We start from the raw sequence: 13,387 nt of genomic DNA, 5'->3' as shown, positions 1-13,387 counted from the left end.
CCCTGCCCGTGGCAGGGGTTGGAGCTGGTTGGGGTTTAAGATCCCCTTCTATGATTCCTCCCTCGTGTGTGGCCAAGCCGGTACCTGAGGCAGCGGCGAGCTGCGGGACTGTGAGCAGAGAAGGGAGCCGGGACGGGCCCACAGCTCCATCTGCGGGCCCTGCAGCCTCTCCGCGCCAGCCGGAGCTCCGCAGCGAGCCGAGAGCCGGAGCGGTTGTGGCATTACCTGGTCAGAGCCAGAGGGGAGCCTCCGAGGAGAGTGCAGGCAAGCGCAGCAGATGGGAGCAGCGCCCGAGAGATGTGCTGGTGTAGCCTGAATTTAAACGCCATCAGAGGGACCAAATGCTAGTAAAAGGAGGATTTTTGTGGTTTGGGTGGGGGGTTTTGTGGCTGGTGGTTTGAGGATTTTTGTGGTTTGGGTGGGGGGTGTTGTGGCTGTTGTTTGGTTTGGTGTTTGAGAGGCCAGAAAGCCGTAACCCCCAGGAGTTCAGATGGGGATGTCTGACCTTTCTGCATGGAATTTGTAATAACATAAAAAAAGATGGTTATCCCAGGCTTGCTGCACTAAAAAAAGTTCAACAGAGGTACCGAGGGGAGGGGGGAATGACACACGTTTAACTCCATTAATTTAGATTTGGATTCATTGATTTAGATTTGGATTCATTGATTTAGATTTTGATTGCGAAATGGGCTCAGCATCCTGCTGGGGGCTGTTCCAATGAGCTCGGTGGGCTCTGCTGTTTCCTCTTGGCTGTAACCCGTGTTTTCAGCCAGGAGAGGGAGTCAAAGATAGTTGGAAAAAGCGGGATTCGCAGGAGCTGCCAAAGAGAAACGAGGCCCTTTTGCAGCAGCTCAGATTCTGCTTTGATTTATTTCTCTTCCAAGTTTTCATCCTTTTAAAGTGAAAAATATTTCAGTGGCACCATGTCTGGCAAGAGATACGCCGTCATGGAAACAAATTGAGTGTGCCAGAGGTGTTTACCAGCAGGGAGAGATCTCAGAGCAGGGGAGTACATTGGTTCATCCCCATGCTGATGTTCCAGTCTAACCCTGCTTTGGGCACAGCCAACTCAGAGCTGGGTGCAACCTGGCAACTGGTGCCATAAGCTGGGACCAGTTTGGATCTGTGAATTAGACACGTTTGTGATGTTGCTCCATACCCTTCCCAGTAGATCGTGGGACAAATGAGGTTGGAAGGGACCTCAGGAGGACAAGAGACCTTACATTGCTCCCATTTTCATTTGTACAGCCCCTGGGCATGGAGACCTGTGACACAAGCATGGGAAAAGCAGCCAGGCAGGACCACGGCAGAGGTAAGACCCTGAAACTGGAAGCTGCAGACACAATTTGGAGAGAGGGAGAAGGTGTGTGTGAGGACATGGGTCTGTAGCCACACAGCTGAAGGGATGAAGGAGGTTTCTGGGTGCACCTGATCCAGCTAATTGCTGAAATAAGCAGTGAGGCAGAGCTGATCTGAGAAGAGGCTTTGAAACGCCCAACAGCTGGGAAATACTGGAGCTGCAAACAGGGATTTATGCTACAGGCTGCAAAATCAGGTTGGAATTTGCACCCCTCAAACAAGGGAGGAAAATTTAGCAGGGAGGTGGCAGTTCCAGACCTGACCGGTTAATAGCTGCTGCAACAGGGCTTTAGGAGTAAGCAGGGATGTTTGAAAGGAGTGACGTGTGAAGGAAGCTCTGCTTTGGGAACAAGAGATACAGGAAACAAGCAAGAATCAGTTGCAATCATATTGAGAGATATGAAAAAGGATATTAAAGCAAGAGCAAGAGCCTTAGGCAGGTAGGAGAGAATAAGGAAGGAAAGTAGAAGTGAGAATTCTGTGTAGTGAAGAAGGGCTGGAGGTGAAATATGATTTGAGGACTGGTTCCCAAATGAAGTAACTACCTTACCTCCGTTTTGGTAATGTGGGGAATGTTGAACTCAAGGAGAGTGGTGGGTGGTGGATGGAAGTGAGGGGTTCAATCCAGGTTGTAGTGGGAATTTTAAAGTTTTGGCACATGAGAGCACAGGAATGGTAGCAAGAGGTTTTGTCATTTACTTTACCTGATGTTGGCATCCTGTGACTAGAAACTAGTAAAGGCAGAACCAGTCTATAAGGAAGTAAAAGTTAAACTGAAAACAAACATCCAGGCACTGACAGTCCTCCCCTAGCTGGAGAGTTGTGTCCTTACCCACAGCTACAGGAGGGAGGACACACTGGAGCACACGCATGCAACCCTCACCAGCCAAGAGGAGATGAGCCCTACCAGCTCTGTCACTTCATCAGCTCCAAATCTACAGTATTTGCTGGAGCTTCAGTCAGGAGTTGTGCTGCCTGACCTTGGGAGCCACGCCTGGAGCCCCATGGGGAATCCAGCCCTTCTCATGTCTCCTATCACATGCGATTCGTAGCTTTCTCAGCTCTGCTCCTGGGTGCTCCCGTGCCCTGCCGTTGTGTTATAAATGAACGGCTGTTGGTGTTGGTTGATATTTAATGAAGTCCATGTATTACCCTTCACTCATTTACTTATCTGAACAGTTTTAATACCCAGCCTGGGAAAGTTATCTTGGCTTGTTTAAGCTTGTCCACCATTAGCAATAAACATTTTACAGTCTTGGCAAGCTGAGGCTGAAAAGAGAGTATGACTTCAAACAGCATTGCTCACAGAGAAGGCTTTAAACTGATATTAAATCACTAAACTGTGCAAACATAACAGTCCTGTAATAAAGATAATCTATGTGTAGAGGGGCTCTGGTCCTTGGGGTGCAGGTGGAACCTCTGGGCCCCACAAATTACACAACCCTTTTGGGCAGCTCAGCATCAGAGAGTCCCGTGGTGCTAGGTGAGGTCTATCCATGCATGAGGCTGTGTTGTATCTCAAGCTTAAGCTGCTTCTCTTGCACCAGTCCAGCAGCATGGAAAGGACTGTAGGGGAATGATGGTCCCTGCTAATCCCCCCAAGGCAGGGCCACATCAGGCTGGTGTAAAGCTGCTCTGGACATGGTGCCTGGTTGTGGGGCACTTGGCTATGATACAATCCAACAGCTATTCCTCTGTGCTCCAAGGGTGAAGTGACTGAGAAAATATGCCCTAAATTAACGTGAATATTCATGGTCTCAAAGCCTGGAAGTGTATATCCTCCAGGACAGGCTTCCATACCTGTTTTCTGCATGTCATGGTGTGAGGAGAGGATCTCCCAGATGACAACCTCAGCTGTTAGAAGCAGACACTGCTGCAGAGGACAGCTCCTGCTCTGCACATGTTTTTTTTTTATGGCAGGTCATACAGGCAAACATACACAAAAGCTTGGCAAGGAATGTGCTTGGCAGGACCTCTGAATGTTTTAGTTATTTCAAGGTTTCTGTAGTTTAGTTTCTGAGAATCACAGAATCGTTTGGGTTGGAAGGGACCTTTAAAGGTCTTCTAGTCCAGCGTGTGATTTACTCTGAACAGAGACAGTGTTTTCCCACTGGAAAAACTGACCTTTTTAGACATGATGATGACCTCTTTGGACATCATGAAAAGATCTTGCATCTGGAGATACTGCTCTCTAGGAAATCATCCTTAGTCTAGGCTGCAAGCACAGAAGAGGACAGGAAAAAGTTGCATTGTGTTTTGTGGTGCCCTGGCACATGGGAAGGAAAGCAGCTCTGTGTTAGGATGGGTCCCTGGCAGGATTAGCCCTTCCAGGGAGCTGTGAAGGTGCTGCTCAGGGACCTGAGCTCCTTGCAATAGCTGCGGGGCTGCTGAGTATGTTAGGGCAGTAAAATCACTCAGGTTTGCTCCTGCACGAACCTGGTTGGTAAATGGTGTAGGATACTTTCCAGGGGAAGAATGGGGGAAGTGCTGCTGTTCTCTGGGTTGGACTGAGTGCCTTTGCTTTTGGGGCTTTCAACCTGATGTCTATCACAAGCCCTTATATCAGTGGGAAGGAGTGAAGCAGGGTTGAGTGTTGGAGTAACCCCTAAGCAGTATCTCAGGCACTTGCAGAGCCTTGGGGTGAAGGAATGCAGCTGTGAGGAGAGGAGCTGCATGCACAAAATAGTAGGATTTCAGTGGAAATACAAAAGCCTGCAATGCTGGAGCTGTCTCCACTGCTGCCTCCGTGGACATGCAGCACAGCAGGTCTCTGGTGTGCTCTCCCAGGTGAGAAGATGCCGCTTTAATCTCACACCTTAAGGTAATTTTAAGAGAGGACTAAAACCCACCCAGAGTGAGGATCCAAATGGCTGTCCTTTGTCTGTGTTCAGATGTGCTGTAGTCCAGAGTCAGGGATTCTGGGTCTGACACTGAGGTTTCTCTTTGCTGCTTCTGCCTCATTTTTCTCAGTTGCTTCCCATTTTAGCTGGTGCATGAGCTGGGGACCTCCATTTCTACTTAGGTGGACCTATAAGGCTTTGTATCCTCTGCAAATCAGCTCTGAGTGGATCCTAGGATATGCATGAACCAGTATGCTCCATGTCAGTGGTTCATGGTAATAGTAACCCATCCACAGGATTAATTAATGGGTGTTTTTAAGGCACAGTGAGGTTCTGGGGAGTCCCGGAGAGGGACAGAGAAGTGTATTATTGAGTTACTTCATTGTAATGATTTTCCTGGTCAGTGAGGGGGAACACGTTATGTTCCAGCCAGTGCTAATGCCTGGCTTGGCAGCTACAGTGAGGAATTCCTGTCCGGCTCACAGTGCTTTCTGCTGTGGGTGTCTATCCAGGCATGTCCCTCAGGCAGCTCTTGCGCTGTGTATCACACCCATAACAGTTTCTGGGAGGAGGGAGGGAATCACAACAGCTCCCCCAGACCACAGTTGTCTGGTGTGGGGTCCCTCAGCCTCAGGACTCTTCTGAGATAGGGGGGTCACAGTGGAGTGCAGGTCCCAGCCAGGCAGAGCTGCCAGGTGTGAGGGACTGGAATGGAGGCATTCTACAGAGCCCAGTGGTCCAGGCCTTGAACTGGGAGCACTCTGTTGACCCCAGCAGCCTCTTCTCTCTTTCCACAGGACACTAAACTGAAGGACGTGACTGCAAACTTGTTTGTGCCAAGCTCTCCTGCTCACTCCACACTTAACGAAGCTGACACTATATTGCCATTTTTATTGGCCTGGCTGGCAATTTTTCAGGTGCTAGGTGTGTTTATGATTATCAGGGTCACACCTTGATTAGGAATGGGGAGAGGGATTTTAAACATACCCACACCTTACCCTTCCACCTCCAGGCTCTCTGAATGGAAGGGAGTTGTGCAGTGTGTGGCCTGAACTCCCCAATTGGTTGGTGATATTTGCACTCAGCCTTGAGGGAACTGGCCAGCCTGGCACACAGAATTGCCTGGCTCAGCAGTGCCACGTTGCTGAGCCGTCCCTGCTGCCTCTTGTTGTTCATGACTATCTGTGCCTCTGTGTGCGCTTGCAAGTTTAATAGCAGCAATAGTTGCCTTTGTCAGAGATGATATGCAGGCCATAAAACTCATTTGCCATTCTTTATTTTTCTCTTCCACTGAGATATGAAAGCTGTAGAAAAGACTCCAAAGCCTGTTGGCTGCTTCAGATGAAGGTTATATAAGGAATATGGAAAGAATGCATTTCACAGTAGCCAGAGGACCTAAAAATATCACTTTCACAGATATTTGCTTGGACATCATGAAAAGATTTCACAGCTGGAGATGCTGCTCTCCAGGAAATCATCCTTAGTCTAGGTTGCAAGAACAGAAGAGGACAGGAAAAAGCTGTCATGTCCAAAACCAACATAAAGAAGTTGTGTCTTCAAGGCTGTCCTTACAGCAGCCATATCCTCTGACATGGGACATTGCCTGTGGACTCCAGGGAGCCCAGCAGGATAAAACACAGCCCCCAAGTGGCAAGACCAGTGTCTCAGGGTGATTCCAGGATGGAGTGACAAAAGACGTGAGGGTCGGGATCAAGGATGCCACTTAAGGACAAGGATGTCTCTGGGACAGTTTGTGGGTTTTATTCCAAGCGAGCTGAATCTAGCAATAAGAAACCTTCTGTAGGGACTGACTGCACTGATTTAAGATTAACCAGGTAAAGGGCAGCCTTGATAGAGCAGTTCATGGGAAGGAATCCAGGAGAATTTATTGTTTCAAAGGTTTGATATTACATGTATGCAGTTGTAGGGCATATACCCAGGTAAAACCAACCATGTTGACAGGGTTCTGGTGGCAGGCAGAGGAGCCCTGGTTTTTATCCCACATTAAAGAGAAGGAACTAACTCCATTTCCTTCTCTTGACTGGACTAACCACGCAGTGGCTGTGTGTGTGCTGAGATAACGCGTGTCCTGTGACTGCCTTTGCTGACCTTGTGCAGGCATTTAGTGATGGCTTTGGGGCTCTGATCATTTAATTGTCAGTTTATTTTGCTTTATTGTCTTATTGTGCTCTGTATGTTCAGTGTGCTTTTGTCTGTAGCTGCTGCCAGCAGCAGGATGGCTGTATTTGAACCAAAGCAGAATCATCACCCAAAATGCTCAGAAATTACATTTGGAATAGACGAGGGACTTCATCTTCAACATGTTCATAACATATCTTGGCTTCCTTTGCTTGGCTTTCATAGTGTGGTTGCTTCAAGTTTTTAAGTTCCCTGGAACCATGAAATCAAATGTTTATTGTTTATGTTTGTTTTTCTTTTAATGAAAATTGGGATTACCATTCAATCTTATGATGCCAAAATATGTGCCTTCAGGACAGACACCAGCTGACATTAGTCTTGCCAGGAAACAGTGACAGCTGTCGACAGCATCAAATACTTGCTTGGGCTTTTTCCTCAATACCCATACGCTTTGTGCTCAGACCAACAGGGAGGTGAGCCCCTTGGTTTAAAACAAATCCTCCCAGAAGAAAGAAATCCATCTGTCTGGGGAAAGTTAGAAAACATTTTTGCATTTATTTCTTCTCTTTTTTTTTTATGAATACAAACTCTAGTGAAGAAATATTCCTCTGTTTCCATTGGAAGGCAGTAACCAGCAAAAATTAATGTACAATATTGAGGAATGCTTGGTGCAAGCAGACCAGAAAGAATTCCCCACAAAGTATGTCTACATACAGGAAAAAGGGTTGCTGCAGTTGGAAAAGACAGCCTGGTTATTATGGGGTGGTTTTTTTTTTGCATTTAATCTCCCAATTATAAATAATCAATGTGATTTACAGAATAATTTACAGGAAATGATTGGATTCATCATTGCAATAAATTACTTGGTCTGATGCCACCACGGAGAGACAGTACAATACTTGTGACACCGTCAGCACAGGGCGAGGTGTTTCATTTTTGCATTGGAAATCAAGGGGCAGATGTGCAGCTCCTCTGGCTGGGCTGCTCACGTCCCTCCCTGCCAGGGACCTCTCCACAGCCATGGTTCCACTAACTCCATCTTCCCCAAGGCCAGCACCACACACACGTAGTTCATGATTGGTTAGAGCTGCTGTTGCCTTGCGCTGCCAAAGGTGACTCAGGGCTGAAGCCATGCAGGGCTCTGTGAGCTCCAGCCATTCCCAGAGGGACAAGCTCCTTTCCTGGATGCAGCTGTAAACCAAAGGTCGGATCTGTGGGGTTTTGGCACAGGCAGGCAAGAGAAACAGGGACTGTGGCGGGTGGGTGCAGAGCCAAGGCTGGGGCAAACCCAAGGGGCTTGGACGACACAGGGTATTTCCTTGGCCTCTGTTGTTCTCTGCAGGACTTGAAGCATTGTGGGCTTGAAGTTGCTGCCCTCAAATCCCCTAAGGTCTGAAGGAGCCATAATGAGTTCTTATCATGTTATGAAGAACTATAAATCTGTTATCAGCCACTCGCTCTAAACTGAAGGAGTGGCACTGGATTAAACAAGTAGATTATATGGCATATAATATCATTAAAGCTGGGTCTGAACTGAGATCCTAGCCACAGTGCTCCCAGCACTTGAGCAGCCCAAGATGTTGGTCCCGTTTGTGAGGCTCAGGCTCTTCTCACCCTCACAGGCATCTCCCCTTTATACATCCTTCCTCTGGCTTCCTTCCAAATAGGCATCCAGTGGTTTTCTGACTTCTGAGAAGCAGTAGTGGTGCCAGTGATGTTTTGGGCACTGCTGCCCACTGCCAGCCTGAACGGGGGTGACCCCATCCCATTCCCATCCCATCCCAATCTCCTGAACCCCGTGGTCCCCAAACTTCCCAGTCCAGGTAGAGAGGAGGCAATAAGTGGTGTAAGGGAAGGGTTTGGCAGTGGTTGCCTCTCTGAGCTTTGTGGTTGGGAGGGTGGTCATGGCACGGAAATAACAAAACACTGCAAAAGACAGAAGGATCCAAACAGTGGAGAATCCTCATGGGCCAGACTTTGCCCCAGTATCAGCTGCAAAGATGTGTTAGACCAGGCTGGTTTGGGGGGATTAGTGTGCTGAAGGGTGGTGACACCATGCAAAGACCTGGGACTAGCCAAGGCTGAGGAGCAGTTCTGGCAGTGCTGCCTGGACAAAACCCATGTGGTTCGCCTGGTACAATGCTCCTGGGGGAGCTGCCATCTCCACAAAGTTTGGCTGAACTGGGGACTGGCTGCGGAGCTGGCATGGCTGCGGGAGGGAAGCCCTCCATTCACACAGCACAGAGAATTGCTTGTTCACTGGGTCTGATGTGTGCTGAACCAATGCTGAGAGGTGGCAGTGGGGGAACAGCCCCCAGTCACTGCAACCTCCCCACAGAGGGAGGCAGAAATCTGGCCCTTCTCACAAGGACTGAGGGTTTCAATAAGGCTTCAGCCTTAGTTCTGGGACTCAGGGCTGCCCATGGCACGTGCTTGTCTGTAGCTGCAGGAAGACAGCTTTTGGTGGTGGTGGACTAGTCCAAGAGCAAGTCCGTGTGTTTGTGCCCAAGGGACTCTGGACGGCTTCTCTTTTCACAGTGACAGAGGCAGTTTGGGCTGTTCTCCCACACGGTCTTCTGAATGAGGCCAGCTGGTGTGCAGGTTGCTAGATGACCTCCTGTTTCGTGATGGCAGGTTGTGGGATGGAGGTGGGCTGTTTTGCCACGGTTGCAATGGCTCCAGGCAGCAGCTTGTATTGCTCTGGTCCTGAGCCCGCAGGTGGAGAGGGCTGTGGAGTTTCTGGGGTAGCTGCAGAGAGAGAAACAGAATAGAAGAAGGCCTCCTGGATCTGCCAGCACTGGGATCTGTCCTCAGCCATGTGAGGTTCAGTGTAAGCAAGGCAGAAGCTCTGTAGCAAAACCATAGCTCCTAATAGCTCATGTGTTGGCTGCGAGGCAGCCCAGATGCACAGGCACGGTTAGGTTCTCTTGAAGAACCACAATCATGAGCATCAAATGAGGTGAGTTGCTGGCATTTTGACTTGTACTGGCTATTGTTTTGGTCAGCTGAGGCCATCTCAACCCGAATTCCCAAGTGGTGGCCCCATGTGGTGGCCCTGTGTGGTGGGTGAAGTGAGGTGTGTCTGCACCATTCAAGGGAGCCTTTCCACTGATTTCAGTAGGCACTGGGTGGGATCATTCATCCCTTAAGGGCTATGTAAAAGTTACAGTCTGCCAGGCAACATCTTGTTGAATCAATCTAGACTAATCTAATCTAATGTAACCCACCTCTCTGTTTGTCTTTCCCTCCTTTCTGCATAGGAATTTCTCACAGACTTATTATCAGAGGGTCTGTCTTGCATGGAAATCTCCTTGTGAGGTAGAAACTACTTTCAAGGCATGTTTGAAAGCTCAGTTTCTCCTGGGCGCTCTCCATCTCTCTGGTGATACTCACACATCTGCCCGTTGTGCATCTGAGGAGGCATTGTGTTGGCCACAATGACGTTTGTTCCCAGGTTCTCCTGGATCAGATGAGGGTGCAGGGGGTGGTGAGCATGCGGCGTTTCACTTGATGAGCCTAAAAGACATTAGTTGCCACAATAGTAGAAGGAGACAATTCAGTTGGGCAGACCCACTGCACCAAAATGTCCAAGGCTTTGTGCATGATCAGCTTGTGCACATGTGATTGGAGCACACCCTTCTCATTTTGCTCCATGGATGAGGAAACAACCTCACTAACCCCTGCCTGCTGCCTGCATTTCCTTATACAGGATTATATTCCTCTCCTCCTGAGTCACTCCTCCAGGTAAAGAATAGCACAGTGGCAACTCTTCGTTTTGTTTTGTCCCACTGGATGCCTCCCACTAGAAAATGTGGGACACGCTTTCAACCTGAGCTTTCACACCTTTGTGTTTTGATGACTCCCTTCTGACACAGAGGAGGGTTAGCACAATGGCTGGTAGGAGTTTGGAGGTTGCATAGCAAAGCTTGTCTACATGAAGAGGGCTGAGGATGTCTCTTTCTAAATAGATGCACAGCTAATGCATCTCTTTAGGTGAGCAGAAATGGAGGACTCTTTTTAGCACTGCCAGTGCTAAGGAGAGATGATTTTCTGTGAGTCAAGGGCTGACCTGCACACAGGCTGTCTTCACCTTTTTCATGTAGGAGAGAATGCCTATGGTGGTCTCAAGGGGACGGTGGTCAGGGAACACTGAGAGGACCCTCAAGTACTCACCTCCCAGCAGCATCTCTTGCAGCAGGTTGTCAATCTTAGCCATGCCGAAGAGCTTGACAAACTGGATCTGCTCTATCATCTGCCAGGTGATGCTCTGCAGCACAGGCAGCAGCAGCAGTAGCTCCCCAAAGCGGCCCCGTGAGTCGTACTGCCGGTCATTGATGTAGTCCTCCAGGCTGACCTGCACCTGATACCGCATCCGCTTGATCTTGGAGGGGTCGCTCAGTCCTTTGGCATCTGAAACAACCCATAGAACTGATTATCCAGACTGCTTCCCTAGGAGCTGCCCTTCAGTAACCGCATGCAGTCTGGGCGCAGGCTGGAGGGAGCTGTCTCTGATTCTCTTATCATCTCTAAGGGATGTTTTTTCCCTTCTTAGGATGACTTCTCCCCTCCCTCTAAGAACAGTTTGGCCCAGAGAGGAGATCAGGCAGCATTTTGACAATTCAGGATGGGTATTAGTTGGCATAACCCAGACTAGTCCCCTCTGATGGTAGCCCTCACCAAGCTGGAGCATACCTGGGTCGAAGAAGATGATGGCTTTCAAGCAGGCATATTCATTATCATCTATCTGCAGCTCCTGGAAGGGGAGGACCAGCTCGTCCAGGATGCGAATGGCCACGCGGTTCACCTCCACCAGCTCGGGGCAGTTCCGTGGGATGATGTGGTCATTTCCTTTAGACAAGCAGCACAGAGACCATCACCTTGGCATTACCCAAGACTTACCAAGAGTGGTAAGGAGTTCAAAACCCAGGCAACCACCGCCGGGATAATTTTGAGGGTGGAGGACTTAAGAGGTTCCTCCTTCTGTCCCTTCCCTGGCTCAGCCCACCAACAATGCTGATCTGTGTTGCCAGAGCAGCCTCTCCTTACACAGGAGTCACTCAAGCGAGCAAAAGCTGACCAGGGAGCAAGAGCCTTTTCCTCAGTCACACCACAGCCTGCTTACACAGACCTTGTGGTGGCAATGTGAATGTTCATAGTTCTCAAACTTTGCCATGTGTCATGGCCTTGATGTGAACATCAGCCAGACCTAGCTGCACCCAAAGGTTGTGTTAGGCTCACTAAAATACAAAGGAGCTCAAGACACCACCCTGCAAAAAAGATGTCCGCAGACACTGAACCACCCTTTCCTTCACCCAGCAGGGAAGCTTCACAGAAGCAGATGGGCTGGGTGCAGAAAAATGCTCTTTACCTAGCAGCAAGACATCCTTGAACACCATGGACCTCTTGGCAGCTCCCAGTAACAGATGTTCCCCTGCATGTGCTCGCAGCAGAGCTACCTGCAAGGGCAGGGAAAAGTTATTTGGGTGATGCAGAGACCCAAATCACAGCAAGGCTGTGATTCCATGTAAGTAAGACAGAAAGCCCAGCATTCCTGTATTGCACTCAAGGATGGGGAGTGAGAGCCCCTCTCCAGTCAGTCAAAGAGATCAAACAACGGTTTAGTCCTGTGCATTAACAGCTCTAAATCCACCAGGACCAGGGGCACCTGAAACATCCCATATTCATGACACATGTCATGAGCAAGTCCCATGTTACGCTGTCGCAGGACCTCATGCCAGCAGTGGGACATGTTCACAGTGGGCTGTCTGCAGACAAAGCAAGTCCTCCTGAGTACAGCACTGGGGATGGTGCTCCAGCCTGGGAAGTGGGGACAAGTACAATCCACTGCTGTGGACAGGTGCTGTCCCTCTGGACCCTGCCCGTCTTCCACTGGAATCTCGCTCATGGGGACTCACATCTGCCCAGCTGGTGGGGTCACTCTCTGGCCATTCATTCCCGCCACAGCAATGGGCATTTGGAAGCCAAAGGGATGTTTTTCTGCCCTGACGTTAATGATTGAAGTGTTTCATTTTACACCCTCCAGCAGCTCCTGAGAATGTTCTGAATCTTTTGCCCTCCTTCAGTTAAAAATTTCAGAGATTTAGGCAGAAAGAGAAGTTAACGATTGGACAGCCTGACACGGAGGCTTCTTAATGTCCAGCCAGGAGCCTCTGCTGGTGAAAACAATCATTAAACATTAATGGAGAGACTCTGAGAAGTATGTCCTGATGGGAATGGTCCCCTTCTCTGGGGTGTTATCCCTTAGCATCTGACAAAGCCAAGGGAAGTCTTACCCTACCAGAAATGGCCAGGAGAATGTGTCACCCATGGAATAGAGCTCTGGTTAGAAAAGATGCTCGTGTCTGAGAGAGGGATATTTATTTTTTGCAGAGGGTGAAAAAAGTTATGCAAAATAAACAGTGTGGAGGTCCTTGCAAAAAGGCTACGCACACATGATAGTGGGAAACCTTTATCTATATGCCAACATCTAGTCTCTCTCTATCACTATTCAAACATGGGTGGATATGTTAGCCAAGCTCCTTGTAGTTAACAGAGCTGCACAAAACTAAGCTGGGAGAAGGATGGAAAAACTTCAAGTCCCAAGGGAGAGCAAAGCCCTCCCATAGAAATTAACTGCCTAATACAAAGTCGAGATTATGTTTCCATAAAATTTGCTTGTTTGAGTGGGGTTAAAATCAATTACTTCAGCAAGGCAAAGCCACCTCATTTATGCTTACAGTGATCAACCTAAAATACATCACTCTGTTGTGAACTATGATAAATATAAGAGTTGTAACACAACAAAGTAGTATTTTAACTTCAAAATAAGTAAGCTTTGCCTCACCAAATCCAGTACTTTGAGATTTTGGTACAGAGGAAGAATGAAGGGTTGGGTATGACTTTTCCTATAAAAATGTTGGCTGTGATGATTCATTCTCAGGCAACATTTTAGTGGCAAGGTAACCGCATTTCCTAACATTAAATGTTCCCACTGGACATGTCTTGACTGGCTTTTATGTCCCTTGGACAGCTGCTTGCACTTGGTTTTG

At 48.6% G+C, this 13,387-nt stretch overlaps 1 protein-coding gene across 2 annotated transcripts in view; it reads right to left on the bottom strand.

Annotated features, from left to right (window-relative positions):
* Positions 1–8,581: 8,581 nt before the first annotated feature.
* Positions 8,582–13,387, bottom strand: part of HNF4A (hepatocyte nuclear factor 4, alpha) — a 16,681-nt gene continuing 11,875 nt past the window's right edge. The window contains exons 6-10 of one of the 2 annotated variants that reach the window (XM_010015206.1): positions 11,707–11,794; positions 11,031–11,186; positions 10,512–10,748; positions 9,732–9,854; positions 8,582–9,086 (exon numbers count right to left, since the gene is read on the bottom strand). In XM_010015206.1, the coding sequence (XP_010013508.1) occupies positions 8,944–9,086; positions 9,732–9,854; positions 10,512–10,748; positions 11,031–11,186; positions 11,707–11,794 (747 nt within the window). In that variant the 3' untranslated portion in view covers positions 8,582–8,943. Of the gene's footprint in view, positions 9,091–9,705; positions 9,855–10,511; positions 10,749–11,030; positions 11,187–11,706; positions 11,795–13,387 lie in introns of both variants that reach the window. The other variant, XM_010015205.1, reaches the window with a different exon arrangement.

Source organism: Nestor notabilis, unplaced genomic scaffold, assembly GCF_000696875.1.
Source record: "Nestor notabilis isolate BGI_N333 unplaced genomic scaffold, ASM69687v1 scaffold16845, whole genome shotgun sequence".
NCBI lineage: Eukaryota > Metazoa > Chordata > Aves > Psittaciformes > Psittacidae > Nestor > Nestor notabilis.
Note: the sequence above shows the minus strand (reverse complement) of the source record. Positions and strands in the feature narration are given on the sequence as shown.